We start from the raw sequence: 23,302 nt of genomic DNA, 5'->3' as shown, positions 1-23,302 counted from the left end.
GCATTTCATAGGCATGTTTTGAAAACGGACCTCCCCTTGTGTGTTACCGTCTCTAAACCTCTGAAGCTCTCACGAGCCTTCTCATAAAAAACAAAAACCAGATACTAAGGTGTCATGGAGAACAAAGCTTCTTTCACTGGACCCACCTGCTTACTTCATCCTAGACAAGGGTCAACCTCTCCTCTCCAAAACTTAACTCTACATTAAACCACAGTCTAAATTTGGGTCAAGCTATGCATAGGCCCCCCTACACTGTCAAAGGAAGAGGCAATGCCTGCCTAAGAAGACTTCTGTTAGTTTGGCTGATACCATTTGGAATAAAAGACAAAAATAAAAATTAACCTGAGAAGAATCCAGCTAGAACTGATGCTAGTGACTGACTTGAACAAAAGGCAAGCAGACCTCCTAAAAATGACAGGCCTTTTTAACTTCAGCAGGATGGGGCAGAAAGAGAACTGCACAGCTCAGATCAGTGATAGCAGCTGGCTATGTAGCTAAGCTACTCAGACTTCTCAGAGGAGCTGAAAAAGAACATTCTGCAGAAGTCTTGCTTTCTATTGTCATAATATTTTCATGAATAATTTTCACTGCAGCTTATTTTGTTTGTTTGGAAGGTGAAGGACCTCCTGCTGTTACAGCTGTTGTACGAACTGTAGCACTCAAACCCTATTTCTTGAACGCAGAGAGCAGAGTTGTGATGAGCAGGATGAGTCGAATAGAGTGGGAGTGATGTGGTACCAAAGGTATGTTATTTAGTTTACTAAAGGACAAATGGAGAAATGATATTTCCTCTTGATGCAACTGGAAAATATTGTGGTGGACGTTAAAGTGACTATCAACAGAATCAAATTTTGTCACATGAGGCTCTGGCATAAAGTTATTTTCTTAATGTATTTTAAACAGGGTGTTTACTCACATCAAGATCTACATTTTTATGAAATATTTAAAATAAATGTAAAAATAAACAATAAGATGTAAAGGGAAGCCCTGGAGAAAGAGAAAGGGGATCGAAATTAAAACCTGGATTTTACTTTGAGCTCTCCTTCCATACTCACGAAAACATGCAGAATAAAAGGCTATTTTGCTTTGGACTAACTAGCAGAGTTCCTCAAAGCTGGGATTTATTTAAGGTCTTTTGGCTTTTGTCCTCAGGCCTCTGTATCTCTATTTTATTTGTTCTCATGGAGGGAGTTCTTCTTAATCTTTTTGTGTGTGTCATTAACTCCTTTGGCAGTATGGGGAAAGCTATGGACTCCTCAGAATAATATTTTGTTGCTTACAATCATAAGAGAAGAAAATTCTGAATTTTAGTCAGAGGTAAGTGAAAAGAAAGATGCAATTACCCCCCCTTTTTCCAGTTCACAGACCCTGCCCTTAAATCTATGGACCCCAAGAACCCCTCTCTTACGGTGTATCTCAAAGTGATGAAAATTCTCAGGCAAGTCAATTTGACTTCAACTTATCATTCAAAAAAATTAAAGTCAGACCTTTAGTAACAGGCCATTAAGAGAAAGGTGAACATCAGAGGACTTAAGTCACTCCTACTGGGTGTTCCAGCACACAGTTATAAGCACAATAACCTTTCACTAAACCTTGGGATCAAATGGTCATGTATGGGAAGGAGGTCCCCAGTAAAAAAGAAAAAGGGGCCTTTTTATTGACGTGAGGGGGAGGGGTGGCAAATGGAGGGGAATGTCAAGGAAAAAAGAAAGGCAGATTGTGAAAAGCCACCCCCCCCCCCAACCCCAATGTCAAATGCTTCTTTACCCTATGGAAGAATTCAACCCTGGACCGACAATATTCTTTCTATTGCTGATTCCTGAGCTGCTAACCCATTGTAGCACCACAGAGTGCTTGGCTAACTATCTGTTAAGTTAGTCACGGTCCTTTAAAGTACTGCTGCTTTGCATTAACAACAAAGGAATGATGCTTAAAAAATTAGTTTGAGTCAGGGGAACTCCATGCCTTGATGATTTCTCAAGAGGAATAATAAATAGTGAGATGACTTCCCTGAAATTCAATTCACCTGCTAAAAAAATAATAAAAGGAAGGGAGAGTGGGAGGAGAATATCCTGTTAACAAGAAGACTGGGAAGCAGAGAAACAGGCCAAATCCAGATATTGCCTGTTATTATGCCTCAAAGAAGGTGACCTGGGAAACAGAACTTGTGGAAGGGATGCTGTGATAGAGGAAGTTGTTTTTGGAAACTAAGTCTAATGCTCCATTCCAAGTACAAACAGATTTCCCAGAATCCAGGTTTTTCTTGCTTCTTTACTGCAGGGCCCCTATCGATAACGGAGGAACGTTTATTTTGGCACAGATAAAGAACAGGTTTTGATCATCTCCTCAATGCCCAATTTTCTTCCAATTGAGAGAGTAAAAAAAAAATCTAGCCTTCTGTGGATCATGGATGAAGAGAATTATGGATTTATAAAATGCATGGCTCCATCAAGTCAATAAAACTCATTTTTAAAATGATGCCCAAGTACACAATTAACTGACAGATGATAATTGGAGCAGGGGACTCATTCAAATATGTTCGTTGAGTCTGTTCCGCCCCCCCCCCCCGAAAAAAAAATCATCCCTGGCATTAAAAAACAACCAAAATACAACCCCTAACAAAATGGATGCTTTTTGCAAGAGCATTTAAAAAGCAAAGCTGTAAGGGGGGAAAAGGAAATAAAGCCCAACAGTAATCCAAGAGCTTCATTTTGCCTCTGTCCAGAGCAAGGCTTTTTCTTTCCCTTTTTGCACAACAATTTGAATTCCATACAGAGGGTCAAGTCTTTCCTTTGAATTTCCAGCTTCTGTCACTATGTGTTGCCACCTTGATGTTATTTAGACAGTTTTCTTTTAATGCACAGACAGAGAGCTGTTCTCGTTAAACAGGCTTTTATGAGACAACAGCACACCTCAGATCTGAACCATTACTAACTGTGCTACAATTCTATCACGCTCTGTTCTAATCACCCAAGTTGTAAATTTCATTAATTTCATTTATTATAGGCACTTACCCCAAAAAGCCTCATGTAAAAATCACAAAAAGATTTAGGGTCAGGTATTCTGAAATCATTAAAAACAACAACAAAAAACCCCCAGAACCACCATGGTACTCTTCATCGAAGCTAAGGGAATGAAGGCTTTGAATTGGAGCTTGTGAGCATAATTATTTTCTCTTTTAAACATTTAACTGCACACTGCTGCTGCTGTACTCTTGCTGAGTCTCAGAATGAAAGCAAAAAAAACCAAGGGCCCTACTGTATATTCTTCATTCTTAGCAACATTCCTATGAGAAAACCTTATTAATGAGCTTGCAAACGAGCACCCAACTGGGAAATGTCACAAACAAGAGTGGCTAATGCCCCAGAAAATCAAATAACTGAACACTTGGCTGATTGTGGTGCCTTTCATATTTATAATAAAAAAGGGGGGGGGGGGACTTTAAATCACGGATTTGGAAGGGGTCAACACCTCGCTGAACAAAACAACTCATTTATTTATGTTCAGAAATCTCCAGATGATAAATTACATTGATGTTAATCACTTCAATGCATACTACACAATTAATATCTGTACTCACCAGAAACATAAGGATTATTAAAAGTGTGGCAGCATACACATCTGGCTGATTTTTAACATAATTGGGCACAACAATTTCTCTTGATACCATCACAAACAGGGGTCCCTAACAGATACTGCAACAACTTGTGTTCAATTAATTAGGACGGAAAACCTCAAGAAAAAGAGATTTCTGAGTTAGGATCATGCCCTTGTCTTCTCCATGGGGGTGGTGTTGTTTTATCATAAGGGTTAGTTTAACCCTTCATTTTAATTTTACTCCCCTCAGTTTTTGATCATCACACTTCAAGTCAAACACTTAAAAGCATTTCAATGTAGATTTTTCATGCCTTCAATTCCTCTTTTTGTTCCTGGAATAAGAGTGTTTAAAAAAACAACCTGATTCACACAGACCTCAAAGCCATGACTTGACCTCTCATGCCATGACATTCTAGCTCTCATAAATCCATGGAGTGCGGTATAGACTTGTTTCAAGCTTCCAGGATGCAAAAGGGGCTGAATGAGAGTTTTCAATGCTAATCATAACATGTCAAATGTACATCTATGGAAAGATTATTCATCTAGCCTGGAAGCAATTCAGTTCAGTGTACCAAAGGAAGGAATGAGAATGAGAAGGCTTGGGCTCTATTATTCCTTCCGCCATCAACTAACTGTGTGATCTTCAGCAAGTCGATAAATTGATGTGAACCTCAGTTTCTTCAACTGTGAAACCCAGAGTTGGATCAAGTAATCCCCAAGGTCCCTTTATGGTCTAAAAATCTTTAAGTCTTATAAGCCTAAATTACCTGTAAACTCCCATTATCTTTTCCCTAAAGTGTTCTTCAGAATTTCATCTACGTCAAAGAGTTGCCACTGAATGAATCTTTTTGGAGATCTCATATATTTTTAAGATATTCATTCCTCATGGCTACCGTAACAGTGGTTGAGAAGGGACTTCTGTGAGAGGGGTTAAAGATAGCCAACAATGATACTAGCCAATGTTAGCTGAAAGAGACAAAAAGCTGTGCCAAATAAGTGGGTATCCCAGGAGGTAAAACGGCTTTTTTTTTTGGTGTTGTTATTAGATGGCTGCTTGTATTGAAGGAAAATGAAGTAAACAGATCCACACAATGTTTCTTGTTTCTCTTTGAAGAAACACTCTATATCACAAAGAATTCTAAACTTATAACTTTTTAAACATTTGTTTAGAAGACTGCAAGGAACAAATATGGGAATATACTATCCTTGACTGCAGAAAATGTGTAAGATCAGGAGTGAACAATAAACTGATCAATACCCTTGAAAGTTAATATGCATTTGTAAAAAAAGACTCCATATCCCCAGAAAGTTAACTTTGCAACTATTCACCTTCTGTTGTCAAAAAATAACTTTGTGCTGAATACAACCCAAAGAACTTTTGGGAGGCATAAGTCAAGTGTTCTGAGAACTTCTCTAGCCTAAAATGTTTGTGTGTTGGGCTAAGTAAGTCACTGAAGATCCTGAAAAAAAGAAAAGATGGGGAAACCATTCCTTTTCCAGCTCCCAGAATAAGGTACCATCAAGGGTTTAAAATGGTCAGTAAGAGCACCTGCCTTCTTGGAAAGACATTAGCGCTATTTTGCTATCGTTAAGTATTAGCAGCCAAATGGATTCAGAAATGGAACTTCGTCGCTCCCTGAAAGGATGTTTTAAGTACTGAAGCTCTGGGTCATGGAGGGCTGGCTGACAACTATTGCAAACAAATTTTCTAACAGCAATCCTTTAAAAAATAAGGGCACAAATCACAGGATCCTTATGAGCCTTAGGTCCAGAGTGCAGAGGACAAAGTAGCTGGCAACTGAGAGATGTGGCCCACATTATATTTAGAATATGGTTCTCAAGGTGCTTTGGAAAAGTATTAGGAAGAAGGTTTAGGGTAGGAGATGGATGAGTATCTACTCAGGTTTCACAATTGAGCTAATGTATTATTAAAACTAATGGTGCCCTACAAGGCAAGTTAATGGATATAAAGTTTGTATAAATGAATTACATATTAATGAAGTCACAAAAAAATCTACAATCTGCCAATTTAGGTAATATCTGATCATTTCTGTTTTCTCATTATAGGAACATTACTCTACAATGGTTTTGGTCATAGGAAAATTATAAGCAGGATGCCCATAATGAAGCTACATAATAAAGAAATGAATTAGCAAGAAAAACCTCCTTTATGTAATGATACAGATGAGCCAATCTCACAGAGCAAGAAAAGGATGGACTAGAATGGTCCCTTGAGAAGCAACTCTTCATCGATTCACTTCTCCACACTCTGCTTCAGCAAAGAAGCTAGTTGGGCCCACTGCTCAAGTTTAAAGTGGCATCTTGCTTCTCTGAAATGACACCTAAGAATGCCTAGTCCAGTCTAAGTCTCATAACATTCTAACTCATATATGTTAGTCATTATCTGATATTTCAGAAAAAAATTCATACCATCTAAATTGTGTTCCTATGCTAATACTAATCATTAGAATATATGTTGGGACCACACCAGAAATATCATTCCCCACCCACACTTATCATCCCTGCTCACACTTTAAGACCCAGGTCAAATGTGACTACTTCTACAAAGCTTCCTGTTTGTCCCTGCTTTAACCTCCACAAAGGAAAATACCTTTCCCTCTCTTGGACCTAAAAGGACAATTTAACTTTCTCTCTCCTGAAAACCAGTCATGTTTTATTTTATATTAAGGTTATTTGTGTAAGTCATTTTGCCCCATTAGAGAATGGGTACCAAGAGGTCAGGGATCTTAATTATCCTTCTTTCTCCTTCTGGACTCAGTATTTAGTAGGAACTTAATTGAGCACAGAACTCTATCATGGCCAGTATTATTGACGGCCAACAGAGGATATTCTTGCAGCAAAAACCTATTTAGACTGATCATAAATAAGTGCCAGGCCTGGAGTCAGGAAGAATCATCTTCCTGAGTTCAAATCTGACCTTAGGTACTTACTAGCTGTGTGGCCCTGGGTCTCAGTTTCCTCATCTGAAAAATGAACTGGAGAAGGCAATGGCAAACCACCTCAATATCTTTGCCAAGAAAGTCGCAAATAAGGTCACGGAGAAAAGAACATGACAGAAAAATGACTCAATTCATCTGAGGCTTGAGCTCCTTAAAGGAAAATGGACTATGTCTTTGTCTATATTTCTCAGTATAATTATTTTGAAGGCACAAATAAGAAACATGGAAGCAAGGGTGGCTAGGTGGCGCAGTGAATAGAGCGCCGGCCCTGGACTCAGGAGGACCTGAGTTCAAATCCAGCCTCAGACACTAACACAAAAAAAACTAGCTGTGTGACCTTGGGCAAGTCACTTAACCCCAACTGCCCTGCCTTCTCCCCTCCAAAAATTAAAAAAAGAAAAAAGAAATATGGAAGCAGCGTGGTGCAGGTAAAAGAGTAGAAGGATCTGGGTTGACATCATGGCTTACCACAGGCATGATAACTTTGGACAAGTCATTTCACCTATAAATTCAATTTCTTGGAAACCCTTTCCAGTTCTGAATCTAAGATCCTAGAAGAAAATATGACTTCACCATTAATTAAAAATGGGTAGCATGACAGTGGAAAGAGTGCTGGATATGGAGTCCACAATCTGGGCTCATATACTGGCTTTCAGCATTATTTCTTCATCTGAAAAATAGGGATGATGACACTTACACACCATCACCGTATTGCCGTCGTAGCGATTATCTTATACTTTTAATGGTTTCATTGAGTTTGGATAGAAACAGTTTGGTGGCAAATCACTATCTTACTATTATTCTCTTATGCTTAATCTTCCACAGACTATTGTGCAGATGGATAAAACAACTTTGTTTTACAACCAAATAAAAATATTGAGATAGAAGCTCTTCATCCGTAAGTTAACTAAAGCTGAGACAACTCCAGCAGCAGACATGAAAATGTGGCTGACAGACTGAGTTTTGATGTCTTCTGCTAGGTCTGTATATTTTCAAAGTTTTTCATTGCATGGAGTTTGGAGGTGATGCATATGTCACATGTTAACATCAATTTTTAAAATTATTTACCTTTTATAGATCAATGTCATTAGTATTATTACTGAGTATAAATTAGTTTAGGTTTAACCCCCCCCCCATTAAGAAGACCTATACATATTCAAACATTTAAACTCATTGCTATAAATCATGCTTAAGATGTAAGTCAACGTTCTAACATTTGTATTTAGAACTACATAGCATGTTTGTTGTTGTTCAGTCATTTCTGGCTCTTCGTGGCCCCTTTTGGGGTTTTCCTGGCAAAGATACTGGAGTGGTTTTGTCATTTTCTTCTGTCTTACTTTATACATAAGTGAAGTAAGGCAAACAGGTTTAAGGGACATGCTCAGGGTAACAAATCTCGAGCCAGATTTGAGTTCACAAAGATGAGTCTTCCTGACTCCCAGTGAGACACGTATTCCCTACACTAACTAGGTGCACTCCAATGGCATATTTACAAAGAAGTAAAAATTTAAAAAAACATTACTTTTCAATGCTGAAACAGGTATAATGACAACACACACTCACAAAAATCCCTTTAATTAAAGTCAAGTGCTATATCAGATCCATATTAAGGTTAAGAATCTGGATGGGTCCCTCTTCAAGCACTAAATTTTAGTTAAATATGATATTTCTAGAATCCCACTAGTACTCTGTAACATGGCAAAGCTGCATAAAAATTTCATTGTTTAATCCATTATGTGATTCTCAATACTTTGATTTCTCTACCAAGGTTACAAGATAGAAATTGTATCTACACTATAATAAAATGTAATTACATAATTAATGGCTTTTGAAGTCTTTTCAAGCAACTCTAGCTGTATCCCCAAAGAATAAAATACTTAGGTACTTACACTGTACTTCTAAGTACCGCTGTGTCTGCATGTCTTTGACTGCAGGGTGGTCCACAAGACAGATCACAGGGACGCCATCATCCTCTTTGCCAACAGTCAACATAAGCTGACTGGTCACAGTGTACATGTCTGACCATTCTTCCACCTCGGACTTTCCTGTAGGATAGAAAAGGTATCAAGAAACAGGTGGCTAAGTGGATTCTGGACACTGAAGTCATTTTTTAAATCAACTTCTATGAAGTAGCTACTTATCCTGACTAATAATCATAACTGAACAAGTTAGTAATAAGGAATGCTGGTTTTATTTAGTTTGCTGTTTACTTTTAGGCCGACACTTTTTACATTTCACACGTTTCCTACCTTATATTTATGTGTACAGGTATATTAAAATAAACTATGGTATGTAAGCTCCTTGGTGAGAGGGATGTCATTATTTTTTTTCCCTTTGTATCTCTAGAGGATGACACAGTGCCTTTTATACATAGTAGGTGTTTAATAAATATTTGCTGAATGTCTACATGACTTAATTGCATTTTTTATTAATTAAATTTATAAATCTTCCTCTATCCTGAAGCTTCATTCATACAATTTCGGTAAACGTCTGCCATCTTGACATCTGAATGCTCTGGGCAGAGTAAATGAGATGAGAGGTATTCACTTTATAGACCCATCTGAACTTGAAACATCTATTAAGCACTTCGTTATCTACTAGGCAGTTTAGAAAATTCCAGGATATCTTCCAAACCTCCTAAATACTTAAATCAATAGAGTTATAAACAAGCTCCCTTTCTCCTCCTTCTATCATCAACAATTAAGAAGGAAAGTAACTAAATGGATTTACATAATTAAAATAGTAATTAAAATGCTTAAACTCTGAGACTGTTGAAGACCACAAAAATGCAATGGCAGTGGGTTGAAGCAAAGTATTGTACAGGGCTTTGAGCCAGATGGGAGACACTTCCAAGAACACCCAGAAAAGGAAGAAGGAGGCTTCCGGATGGAATGAATAGGCAAAGGCAGCCCCTTCCCTGAACTCCGCACTCTCTGGGACATGACGCACCATTAATTTTCTTTTAATGTTTTGTATTTATTGGTACACATTTAATGGCTCAATTCACATAGACAGAGAAAGCAAAGGGGAAATGAGAAACTCTCCCCTTCCAAAACTATACCTAGGAAAGAGAAGATAAAAGCAGAGCAAATATTTGAAACTTAAAGTGATGTTAACACATACTTAGACTTGTCCATGTCTAGATACAGATTTTTCTATTTCTTTTCTACAGAGATTTGAGCAGTTCCCTTTGGCATACTTCAAATTAAAGAGGGCTATTTTAGTCTGACCATTTCTGCCAAACTACAACCAAAGTAGTTCAGCTTACTGGGTTCCTTGTCCAAGATACCACTTCCACAGTGATCTTGAAAGAAAGGGTATCTGAATGCCGAAAAAGGGTTTAAGGAAACCAGGCAGTATGAGTGAAGGAGAAGGGTATGGTCAGATAGAATGGAAGCAGAGGCCTCAAAGGATGTAGAAACCAAAGTGGTGGCCATTTGAAGATACAGGGATTAAAAACACAGGCAGATGAAGGCCCTAACTTAAGGAGGGCTGGAACAGGGGCTGCTAGAAGAAAATTCTAAATTAAGCACAAGAACATGCTAGTAAAGAGGAAAATGGGGAAAGAATGAGTAGATTTACAAAAGAGGTAGATCTATACATTTGTAAGTGAGCTAAAATTTCTCATTCTGGTGGGAAAGCCACCCCTTCAGGGAAACACATTATCAAAAGGGCTGGCACTGACAAAGATAGTTAGAATGACTTGGGTCTCACTATTTACATTATTCATTCTGTTTAAGTAAAAGACTTTTGAAAAGGTAAAAATGAAAATTCTGAGTTCTAACTTGTCCCAAGTTATGTCCAAGGGCAATGATCTTGTCAGAGACCTAGCACAAGGAAGCATAGCTTGAGGGAATGAAGACAGACTTCATGAGCTTAAGGGAGAAAAAAATGAACTCAAATTCTAGTGTTGAATGTCAAGGCCTCTTAGGCCAGAGTTCTTAGCTTGTGTCTTCAAGTCTTTCAGGAAAGCCTGATGCAATGGTGTGTGGTCAGCTTGGGGAAATATTTCTGTGGAAGCCCAAACTTTCTTTTGGGAGAAAATAATGCAACTTTTCAAGATTTTGCTAAAAAAGTATTTTAAAGTACTTGAAATTTAAATTAAAGATTCAGTTAGATCTACTGTGGGTGTATATTGTGGGCATGTATTTTAAAATATGCTCACTACAATGTAGGCTTTTGGTAATTAAATAGCAACACTGCATATCATGAATAATAATAGCAATGATAAAAATAATAATAATAAATGAACACATCTCCCAACTCTACCCGTGAGCTCCTTGTTCCCTTTGAACCATCTGATAGTGGTGGCTGGTTTGCTGGCCATGGCAGTACAATTCACTTCAATCTCTTCTCCTTCAACAGCAGTGTCTTTCTGGATGTCAATCATCAAATTGCGCGGTGGGACTACAAATCAAAGAGATAAAACATTTTAAAAAAGAAAAACCTTTCTTAGCATTTGCTAGATTCATGAGAAAGGATTCATTCACTCATATTAGCATCAATAACTGATATGGTCAACACTCACGGGAACTGCAAAAATCACTATTAAAAAAAACCCCAAAATAAAATTCAGGTTATGTCAGTTCAGAAAGCAGGCACACAAAATAGGCCAGGATTTGGGTTTGTTTTGGCCAATTTTTGAACTGGAATTTCTTTCTAACTTCATCTCATAAAAAGAGTCACTTCTCCAATTCATGTAAATTGAAGATAACATTGTAGGGGGGGAAATGTATCTCTCTGTTATAATGAGTTCCTTCACTTTGGAAATTGGGGATTCTCAGTGACAAAGGTTCCCTCTCAAAATCTTCCTTCTCCATTTATCTCACTCTAGTATTACAGATATTGAATCTGCTAAAAGGATGCAAGCAATTAGGAAATATTTAAGCAGAGAGGATGACAAAGGGAGGGGGAAATAATGCTCCTAAATAGGTTTTCCTTACAAGGAACTCTCAACTCACTTGAGCATCAAGCTTCAGATGAAAGAGACAAAAGCTGATGGGCAAAGATCCAAAAAAAAATGAGGCCCTTCCAAACAATCATTGACCATAGAGACAGAAACAAAATCACTGCACCTTTGCTAAGTTTCATTTGATTCAGAATATCCAAAGGCCTGAATCTGTTTTCTTCCTCCAGTGGAAGAACAAAAAAATTGGGAATTTAGAGAACATATCAAGTTCGATAAGGAGTACCAATTTTTCACTGTCTGAAGAGCAGCCAACAAACTGATCTAGGACTAAGAAAATAACTGGAGGTGGGAAAAGGTTCTCAAATTATGTTTAAAAAATAAGGGTTTACCAATAAACTTCTACACTTAGGGTTAATTTATCTGTGTGCAAAAATATTAATATCTATGTATAAATCCAGGAAGTGTTAAAAAGATCCTTGGATGAAAACACTTTCTATTATACAGCAAGAACAGGGGAAGTATACATCTTTTCTGAAACTAAGTTGCTAGTGAAATTTTATATAAAGTGCAACCTTGCCTCAAAAGTGAGACTGTTAAAATAAAAATCAGTAAGAATACTGAATTCACCAGAGTGAGTATAAGAATCTGAGTCCTGACCACTATGAATAAGCAAAGACTTAGCTAAGACATATGATTAATAAGTTTCTCAACTCAGAAGAGAAACAAGAAATTAAAAATGTATAAACATGCCATCCTGATGATCAAGTTGAATAATAAATCTCTGGTACTGCCTTCAATAAATTATAGGACTAAATCACATATTTGGGATTTCCAACTGTTTCAATCCAATGCAAAAAATTTCTATGAAATTTCCATGAAATGAAATTTTACATTGGATTGGAACAGCCAGGAATTCCTACAGGGAAAGCAGAAAAGAAAACCATTTGTTGAACATGTTTCTCAGCAAGCTCAAAGGATGGAAGGAGGGAGAAGGGAAAGAATTTATGGGACAATAACAGGTTTTTCTTTTGTTCACACTGTTAAAGAAAATCAACAGAAATGACAAATTTGCTCAATTAGTTGCCTCCTGAAGTAAGTGACCCAAACAAGTAGCTATGTATGGCAAGGAGTGACTCCAATTTGTACTTTTACAAAATTAAGCAAAAGGGAAGGAATATAATTGCTGCCGAATCAGCACATCTGCCAAGAATTTTAAAAGAAAGGAAACAGAAAAAGGAAATGGCAAGGATCTGCGCAGATAACCCCTTAGTACATGTCATACTAGACAGAGGAATAAGTCTAGAGTACAATTGCCCTTTGTCAAGTATGACTGGATAACTGATAGGAAATGGGCCAGGAAAACTGACTGATGAATTTAAAGCCCTTATTATCTCTTGACTGAACTATTTTAATAGCATCCTAACTGGTCTCTGTTACAGAAAGGCACCTGAACTCCACTTCTCTACAACTAACCCTTGGCACAGGAGGACTAAGACCCAAGTCTGATTTGTGGCTCCCCAGGTACTGTTGAATTCATTTGTGTCTGACTCTTTATGACCCTCTCTGGGGTGATCATGGCAGAGATACTGCTGTGGTTTGCCTTTTCCTTCTCTAGCTCACTTTACAGATGAGGAAAACTGTTAAGTGTTAAGTGACTTGCCCAGGGTCACATGGTTACTAAGTATCTGGGGTTGGATTTGAATACAGGGAGTCTTCCCAACTCCAGGTCCAGCACTCTATCCACTGCGCCACCTAGCAGCCCTATCCTACCTGCCTTGGTACCTACAGAGAAAAACACAAGATTTTCAGCCTTATTTCAATGACATTCACTCAACAAGCATTTACTAATCACTTACAATGTGGCAAACACTGTTCTAATCCTGGTGATATGAAGACAAAAATGTAACAGTTCCTGTTCTCAAAAAGCTTACTTTTAAGGTTGCAGAACAAAATACACACCTTTAAATGCAAACAAAATGAATGATTTGGGGAGCAGTAGAGCACTAACAACTGGAATCATGAAGAAAGCCCCCCGGAATGCCCATCAAATGGGAAATGGCTGAACAAGTTGTGGTATATAAATGTAATGGAATACTATTGTTCTATAAGAATGAGGAGTAGGCAGACTTCAGAAAAACCTGGAAAGACTTACATGAACTGATGCTGGGCAAAATGAACAGAACCAGGAGAACATTGTACATAATAACAGCCAAGTTGTACAATGATCAACTATGATTGGTTTAGCTCTTCTCAGCAATACAATGATCCAAGACAATTCAAAAAGACTTGTGACAGAAAATGCTATCCACATCCAGAGAAAGAACCGACTGAGTCTGAATGCAGACTGAGGCATACTTTCACTTTTTTCTTTTTGCTCTATTTCTACTTTCTCAATAAGACTAATATGGAAATATGTTTTATATGGGTGTACATATGTAACCTATACCAAACTGTTTACCATCTTAGAGAGGAAAGGGAGAGGGAAAAAACTTGGAACTCAAAATTTTATATAAAAATGAATATTTAAAATCATCTTTACATGTAACTGGAAAAGATAAAATGCTATTTAAAAGGAAAAAAAAAAAGTTACCCTGGAAGAGACGAGAGGGGCAGCAGGTATGTGGGAAAGCACTAAATTTGGAGACACAGGGCCTCAATTTAAATCTTACTTCTGCCACTTAGGCCTATGTAACCTTGGGCAAGTGACTTAAATTCCCTAAGTCTCATGTTTTCTCATCTGTAAAATGAGTGGGGTTGAACTAGATGACCTCTAATGACTGAGCAGAGCTTTGAAGTTAATTAGGGATTCCAAAGGGCTGAATGGAAGAACCAGAGCATACTAGGTAAGGAACAGAGCCTGGGAAAAGGCACAAGGGTGGAAAATGGATTGTTGTATACATGTTCCATCAAGCAGACCAGCTTGGGTGGGATGTAGACTATGTGAGGGGAGTACCATGAAATGATCCTGAAAAGGCAGACTGCAGGCAGATTTTGAAAGAATTTAAGTGCCAATCAAAAGAGTTTTGTATATATCCTAAAGTAAGTAGAGTAACTGTGTGTGTGTGTGTGTGTGTGTGTGTGTGTGTGTGTGTGTGTGTGTAATACATAGGCCTTTGCTTGAGAACACCACCTCCTTATATTTGCACAGGCTTAACTCATTTTAAGAACCACCTTTTTCCTGATGCCCCAGATGAAAGTATTCTTTCCCTCCTCTGATCTCTTCCTCAGTCCTCTGTTCTCATCATAACCTATACCATGTGTTTTCTTATCCATGAGAGTATCTTTTTCTTGGGGGGGGGGGGGGGGGGAGAGGAGGCAATTGGAATTCAATGACTTGCCCAGGGTCACATAACTACTAAGTGTCTGAGGCCAGATTTGAACTCAGGTCCTCCGGACTCCAGGGTCATTGCTCTTTTGACCACACCAACTAGCTACCTCTCATCTCAGTATCTTTGTACATTTAATATCCTCTGTTGTTGTTCTCCTTAAAAGCAAGGTTTTAACTTTTTATTTGTGTATCCCTGTGACCTAGAACAGTACATGATAGGTGCTTAATAGATGTTTGATGAATTTTATTGAAATATGTAGTAATAACAATATTGTGCTGGCTGTGTATCACCCATGCCTGGAACACACTCCTCCCTCTTTTAGCTCACTTCTTAAAATTTTTCATGTGACTCATCATTGGCAGACACATGTCAGTTATAAGCCATGCACGCTACGCTATGATGCCTATGTGGAAAAAAGAGAAAAGGAAAAGGGGAGGGGGGGGAAGCAATGTGCAGAAGTTCAGAGGGGGAGAGCGAAAAGGAAAGGTAGAGAAGGAAAGAGATGAAGAGAGAGAGAAAGAGAGAGAGAAAAAGAGAGAGAATATGAACAAAAGAAGAAGGAAGGAAGGAAGGAAGGAAGGAAGGAAGGGAGGGAGGGAGGGAGGGAGGGAGGGAGGGAGGGAGGAGATAAACATTATCTCTCAATTCTACTCTATTGATTTTACAATGTAACTGACCCTATTCCCCATTTTGTCAAGTCACATTTGTGCATTCTGGATTTAAGCTCAAGAAGGTAATTGTCCCTAAGGGCTAGTTTAAAGATATGGTTGAAAGGCAATGTTGTAATCGCTCATGCAGTCACCCCCTGGGACATGTGCTTATTGTCTGTAAGTTCCAACCAGCTTAACCTGGTGTCATCCCCACAAATGACAAGTAAGTCATAGGTCCTTGCCTGTCCTTGTACAATTAGGGGAGGTGTGATCTCCCCCAAGTGAGAGAACCTGGTGGTTGGGATCTCCTGGCCCAGATTATGAGGCAGATGAGACCCTTCCCCCCAAATTAACATTCCTGAATTGTCAGAGAGGCATGATGAGCCACACCTGAATGTCAACACATTTTTTCCAGTGTATCCAAATTGTAATGTTCTCCAGCTACCCAGACCCCACTCCTCTGCTGTGTGTCAGTACAGAGGGTCCTCCCACCCCTTCTTCATTGGGATCTCTTGCCTTACTGAGGTGGCCAGTCTGATCCACATAGCAGTTATTTAAGTCACTGTCAATAAAATGATCTTACCTCTAACAGAGCAGTTTACCTCTAATGCATTTACTTGCCAAAAAAGAAAGAAGGAAATAGGAAAAAGGAAGAGAGAGAGAGAAACTACCTTCTTTAGGCTATAAAGAGAATGAGGAAAATACATGTGATCCTTTCATTGTAAAAAGCTAGTCTTTTATGCTTATACTCAGTGGTCTGGGACTTAGCAAGCCCCAAGTTTATCTATGTCCCTCTTGTTGAAAGGCCTTGATAGTCACTATGTGGTAATCTAGGATAGGCTGAGATGCAGAATAGGTTCAGTAGGTGGTAGAAGGCTTATACAGGAAGTTATTGCCAAGTAAACTCAATGGAGCTCTGTCTTAAATTCAAACACAATAAATTATTGATTTTCTGGGTGCTCTAGGGTTTACCTTACCTACTGTGCCCCCTATCTCCCACCTAACTGTTAGGTCCACGTACATTTACAATACCAACATCAATAAACTGCCATGTTTTCAGTCCCCTGCCCCCATCTGCTGCTCATAGCTTTTCTTCAACTACCCTTAATAGCAGAGGGATTATCTATTCTCTATTGGTTGTGAGATATAATGAGTAATCTTATTGTTGCCTACTGGCACAAAAATTAATAAAAATTCAACACTATTCATTACACAAAAATCTATTACTGACTATGAGAGAAGTGTTGCTTTATGTATAAAGGTATACTAAGAGTATCAGCTTGAAACTCAGTTTCTGTGATTAAATGTATCACTACACAATTTGTTGAATCTTTCTGAACCTGTTTCCCCATCTCAAAAATGGGTATGATATTTGCATCACCTACCTGAAAAGAATGCTTTGAGGAAAAGTATGGATTTTAAAATGTCATTGTGTAATTACTGTTAGGTACCACAGGGCATACAAAGAAGAATAAGACATAGCCTTACAATAATGGAACTTAAGAGGAAGAGAAACAAATCAGTATAGAGAGGTATGATGGTGGTAATAATAACATTAAAAGGTGCTGAGAAAAAAAAAGAAGTGGCTGGCTAGGAAGCAGACGCAGTGAAGACAGTCAACTTTTTTTTAAGCATCTGGTTGTGAAGAGGGGAGATAAAAAGTGGTTGTTTTATAGGAAAGAAGGGGTTAGGTAGGGTGGATTTTTTTTTTTTAGGTCAGGGGATACTTAAGAATGTTTATAAAAACTAAGAGGAAAAGGCCACATAGAAGAGACAAGTGATATAAAATATAACTGAATGAAAAGGATCCCAGAGGGGTAGACAGGGGGGTGGGATTAAGAGATAAAGGTTGAGGATTCAGCCTTAGAAAAGAAGGATACTTCTTTCACAGAGACAGAATGGCAAAAGAAAGGAATAGGCAATGATACAAAGAAATTTTCAGCCAGAGAGGAGGAAAATTCAGGACTCTGGTGACTGATTGCCTTGATCTCAGTAAAATAAAAGAAGTGAGGTTATATGCTGAGACTAGGAAGAAGAGAAAGGAAATGGAGGGATTGAAAAAGATCTGAAAGAGGTGCTAGGAAAGGAGAATTATTGGGAGTTGACTGAAGAGGAATAAAAATGCTGCAGGATGGCACTGAGGACCAGGCAGAGGGCTGAGTACATAGGTTTATAGTAGGTCCCATCCATCCCATTTTGTGTCTTTCCCTAATAATATATGGTGGAAAAAGAGAAAGTGGACAGGGAGGCTTTCATAGGGTTAAAGAATGGCACATCGGGGCAGCCAGGTGGCGCAGTGAGTAAGAGCGCTGGCCCTGGAGTCGGGAGACCTGGGATCGGTTCCAGCTTTAGATACTTAGCACCCACACAAAATAACTGGCCGTGTAACCTTGAGCAAGTTACTTAACCCCAAATGCTTAAAAAAAAAAGAATGGCACATGGTTTTGTGAATCACATTCTTAAAAGAATCATGACTGTAGGTGATGAAAAGGATGATTGAAATATGCATGGTAGGTAGAAGGCCTAAGTGGGAGCAAAAGAAAAACAATGACTTGGAAGATATTAAAAACTCAAGTCCATAGACTTAATAGAGTTGGAATGAACCTTAGAGGTCCTTTAATTTAATCTCCCTCCAGTGAGGAAACAAGCACAGAGGTGAAGTTAGTAGATTCACTCCACCATAATGCCTAATCAATGATATGGATGGTAACAAACATGGTCAAACGAATTTTTGTAAAAGAATGTAATGAAACATTACTGCTTTATAAAAGAAAGGATGACTATGAAGAGGTGAGAAACATCAGAAGACTCCTAAAAACTGATGCAGTGAAGGAGAATCAGGGAAACAAAGTACACAATGAATAAAACAACCTAAGCAGAAAGAACAGGAAAATGAAACAGAGTGCTATATGATGATGATGGCTATGATTGGTTTCAGAAGATAACTGAAAGAAAATGTACTTTTCTCTCATTACTTTAGAGGACTGCAATGAAAATACCGTTTGACAAAGTCTAGGAGTTAGTTGAGGTTTTTTGGGCTGTTTACTTTTATATTTTTTAAATATTTTTAAGTTGTTTCTTTGTTTCTTGGGATGGTTCTCTAAGTAGCCGAGAGGGGACAAACATATTTGAAAATTAATGGGATATAAAAACAAAAGGATCAATAAAAATGGAACATCTCTAAAGAAAATATATGACAGGAAAGGGTGGTGGCTTGTGTCCTAACAGTGAGACATGACATCTGCTGAGTATGATTCCTTCCATAGCATATTAAGGGAAATAAATGTAAACTCCCAGAATATTAGTTATATCTTTTCTGGAGAAATTTGAAACATTTAGGTTCTCGGTGTCCAGAAATCTGATGCTGTTTTGGCAACTAGAAAACACTAGATGGAATATCTACACGAGGGCTCCCCCTCCCCCCCGTGAGTTATTGTCCCACTCTCCTTCCATGACTTCAAAGACACTATATTGTCTTTGTTCTTCTGCTTCTCTCAACTCTCCTCCTCTACTTCCTTACAAGGTTCCTTACCTTCTTTTAACCCTCAGGGCTGTTCTGCAGGAGCTGAGTTCCCTATTTCTCTCCCCCAGCAATTTCACTTAACTTAAAGGCTACAGATACTATGTGGGTCATTTCCACACCCTGTGTGTCTCTGCATCTCCAGCTGTGACCTCTCGAGTTTTAGATCAACATCTAAAACTTCTAGAGGATATCTCCATATGAATGTCCTTCAGGGACCTCAACCTCATCACACTCCAACTAAGATTTCCATCTTTCTTCTGAAACCTAGTCCTCCCTCTGAATTAATATCATCAATGGGACTACCATTCATAGTCTTCTACTTAAGGAAACTTGGGAGATTACTTTTTACCTTCCCTTCACCCTCACCTAACATACTAATATATCTAATCACCAAGTGCTGCAAATTCTAACATTTCCTGACTCTTGGCCCTTTGTTTCAATTTCCTTTGAAATGACATTAGTGTAAATTCTCATTATAATCTGCTGGGATGACTGCACTATCTTGTGTATTAATTACTACTGATCTTCTTGATCTACTGTGAAGTCCTGTTCTGATATCTTATCAAGGTGTATTAATGAACCTGCCTACCTAAAGTTTATGCCAGAAGAGCCCAAGTTATGGTATGTTCTATCATCTTGGAAAAACTTTAAGCCTGGGCAAGGAAATAAATTGAGTGTGCTTTCCAAGGATCAGCAGAAAGAGGTCACAACACAAACACACTTGCCATTTGGTGATGAATTGTCTAGCCACGACAACCCATGAAACAAGGGGGAAAAAAGTGGCCCTCAGTCCTATGTGACTCTGGCTTCTGCAGTGACAGTGGTAGATGGGCAAGAAAGGTAGCATATGGGTTTTATACTTTTTCTAAAGACATTATATTTTTTCTTTATTTACTTACTTCTCTAAAGCGCACTTTTTCTTTTTCCTTATCTGACTTCTTACCCTCTTTTTAAACCCTTAAGGTTAAAGCAACTGCCTTTCCTCCACTTCTCTCTCTTGGCGAAATCATTTACTTCCAGGGCTTTAATTTCACTGTTATTTTTCTAAATCTTATCCTTATCCACTGACCAATGAGTCATACTATCAAACAAACCGAATCATATAACATTCTCAGGATAAAAAAAAAAAAAACTCCAGAAACAAAAAGGAAAATGGAGCTCATTGGAAGGATTGCTTACAAATACTCCTTGGAAAGATGAGTAAGTGACCTGGAGGAGCTATTTTTCATAAGTCCAAAGGCCTTACAACATCATTTCTGGAGATATATTTGGTCATCTTGTCTTGAATTACAGTGCTGATGACAAATATTTGCAAAATAGCCACCATGATAATAATTACAGCTTTTACACCAACATCTGTTGCAGGAAATTAAGAAGCAGAGAAATTCTATTAAGATCACAATACAAATGAAATCAATATGTATTTTGATACTTGGTGATTTCAGTGGAATGATGGGAATAGGGGAAGATGGTGAGCAGAAATAAATAAGTAAGAGGCCCAAACCTTGTGAACTAAATAGAAACTTAATGCCTTAAAAAAATCATAAATATTTTCTTCAAAAGAAGACTTGGAAGAGACCAGAAATGGTAAAAACAAACATCACCAAAAAATTTATTACATTATAACTGGACAGAAAATAAACTATTATTTATGTGGGAGTCACTGTTAAGTCAGTTCTCTGCATATAGTCAACCCACTAACTCATTATAGGAAAATTCAAAATAAATACAGTAGTAGAAGAAAATAAATGAGAAAAAAATATGGTGTGCTTTAAAACAACTCCGTCTTGATTGATTCAAACAAATGATGAAAATGAGATATGAGTAAAAGAAAGTAATAACATCAACTATAATAATTTCATACAGTTTAACTGACAAAGTAATTGTCAGAAAAGGAAACCAAGAAAGACTAAAAAGCACCTTATTCAGCAAACGCTTGACTTACTTGCCAAATGGATACACCTTGCTAAGCAGCTAATATTGCTAAGGGCAATGTTAGTTTAGAATATAAACTTACAGTGCAAAATCTTACAGAGAAGAATGATGAAAGATTTTGAGCAGAGTCACCTCATAAAATGAAAAGAATAGAACTTAAAAATCAGTTTAAAGAAAGTTTCGCAAGAGACTCAATTAAGTAAAGACAATTCAAGGGAATTTATAAATAGAAATGGAAGGACCAAAAATCTGTAAAAAAGATTCCAAAAACCCTTATTTTTTTGTTTCATGACATTAGTAGTAGAAACAGACCTTTAAAAAATGGGGAAAGCAATTGGCCTTGGCTAAAATACATAGAAAGGAATTCCATGGAAGTCCACAAAATTACGATAGCTATGAATGATTAATTCATAAGGTATTTGAAGAAGACACCAAAGGCATGTAAAAAAAATCAAGAAGTAATGTTTCTGAGTGATTCTAATCTTTAACATCCTGTAATTCACTGAAAGATAAAGGAAATTAAAAATTCCACTGTGCATTTGCTTTGGCAGGAACGTTTAATATGGGGGAAAAAGAGACCACGAGAACCCTCAATAACTAGGATAATCTACACATATATTAAGTGCATCCTAAATGACAGTATTAATATGCAACAGGAAGGCTTTAATAAGTAATATTATTGCACAGTAGACCACCTACACCAGATGTTCCTATTTGTGGAAGACATCACGCTGGTTGCATCAAAACCTAAAATGCTGAAGAGCCTGTGAAAAAGATCCATTATCACTCAAAAGAGTTTACCTTAACCATCTGCACAGGAAAAACTAGGTAGATGAAAAATGCATATTGTCCAGAAGATGACATGCAGTTAGATGAATAACCAATAGAGCTCATCCATCAGTATACATGTCTAGGACAGACAGTGCAAACAGACAAAGAGAGGAGCCCAGAATTAAACAGCAAGAGAAGAGTGGCTTGGTTTGCCTTTGAGAAATTTCAGAACTTCTTTAATGACCTGAAACTTCTCCCAGAAATAAAGGTTCATCTTTTTAATAACAATCTTCTACGATGGTAATGACACTATTAGATCTCTAACACTATAGTCTCCAAAGAATTTTTAAAAGGGTATTATTGAAAGGATAAAGGAAAGGAATATGGTGGGTATAAGCAGACTGCAACACAGAAGACATACAGAACTGTGAGGAACTGGAGAAAAGGATGTTGAAAAGAAAACATGATTAAAAAAGAAGATAGGCTAGTCACACAGAAAGTTAACTAACGGATACCCCATATGCTTTTCTGATATCCTTGTGGTTACAGATAGGGAATGGGTCTGTGATTTCACTGGTATAAGGAATTCTCTTGGGAGGAAACTATCTCCACCAAGGCAGGTAGGCATTTTCCTGACCTGGTCCTATCATTCTCCCACCCAAAAAATCTGTCATGGCTTTCGGCTTACCGAGGAAAATTCATACTCCTTTGTCTGGCATTCAAGGCCTTTTATAATCTGCTGTCACACAGTTTTTCATGTTTATCTCATATTATTTCCGTCCACTGATATACCACAGTTAAGATTAAAATGGATTACTCATGACCTCTGAAATAGGCCAAGATTTCCTTATTTTCTTGCACACTTGTTTATATCATTCCCATTGCCTGGAATGTTCTAATTTCTGCCATGTGCCTTTTGAATTTCTACGTATTCTTTAAAGCCTAACTTTTAATATTCCACATTATTAAAGTCTCTTAATTCATCTTTACAACAACCTTACTCAATCAACCAAAAAGCACTAAGTATTTTTTAATTTATTCATTTTTTAGTTGTGTCCAACTCTTTGTGACCCATTTGAGGTTTTCTTGGCAAAGGTACTGGAGTGGTTTGTCATTTTCTTCTCCAGCTCATTTTGCAGATGAGGAAACTGAGGCAAACAGGGTTAAGTGACTTGCCAGCGTCACACAGCTTAGTTAATGTTTGAGGTCAGATTTGAATTCAAGAAGATAAGTCTTCTTGACCCCCAGGCCTGGCCCTCTATCTACTGGGCCACCTAGCTGCCCCAGAACTAGATATACAAAGATAAAAATGAAATGAAACAATTCCTCCTTTTAAGAAGCTTATGTTGTATTGGAGGAAACTATATGAACACATAAGTAAAAATATGTACAAGTAATTAAATGAGGAACAGAAAGAAGGCCAGTTTGGCTTCTCTCCTACCAAATCCCAAATCTCACATTATACTTTTTTGTTTACATCTCTATACACAACAAATAATAATGATCTATCTATCTATCTCTCTGTCTGTCTCTTATTTCCACATAACCATACCCTGTCAGTGTAAGCTCAATAAGGATGAGGTTTGTATTTTACCTAAATATGTATCTTCCCCTAGACCCTAAAAACA

At 37.8% G+C, this 23,302-nt stretch overlaps 1 protein-coding gene across 6 annotated transcripts in view; it reads right to left on the bottom strand.

The window, feature by feature from the left end:
• The window catches only part of CADM1 (cell adhesion molecule 1), a 363,137-nt gene that overhangs the window by 48,014 nt on the left and 291,821 nt on the right, over nt 1-23,302 (bottom strand). For all 6 annotated transcript variants that reach the window (XM_069080202.1, XM_069080200.1, XM_069080201.1 and 3 more), the window contains 2 exons: nt 10,827-10,964; nt 8,447-8,602 (listed from right to left, as the gene is read on the bottom strand). In XM_069080202.1, the coding sequence (XP_068936303.1) occupies nt 8,447-8,602; nt 10,827-10,964 (294 nt within the window). The remainder of the gene's footprint in view (nt 1-8,446; nt 8,603-10,826; nt 10,965-23,302) is intronic.

Source organism: Petaurus breviceps, unplaced genomic scaffold, assembly GCF_028583685.1.
Source record: "Petaurus breviceps papuanus isolate PSGF00001 unplaced genomic scaffold, PetGlider_PUasm1.0 91133, whole genome shotgun sequence".
NCBI classification, from domain to species: domain Eukaryota; kingdom Metazoa; phylum Chordata; class Mammalia; order Diprotodontia; family Petauridae; genus Petaurus; species Petaurus breviceps.
This window is presented reverse-complemented; position numbering and strand designations above follow the sequence as displayed.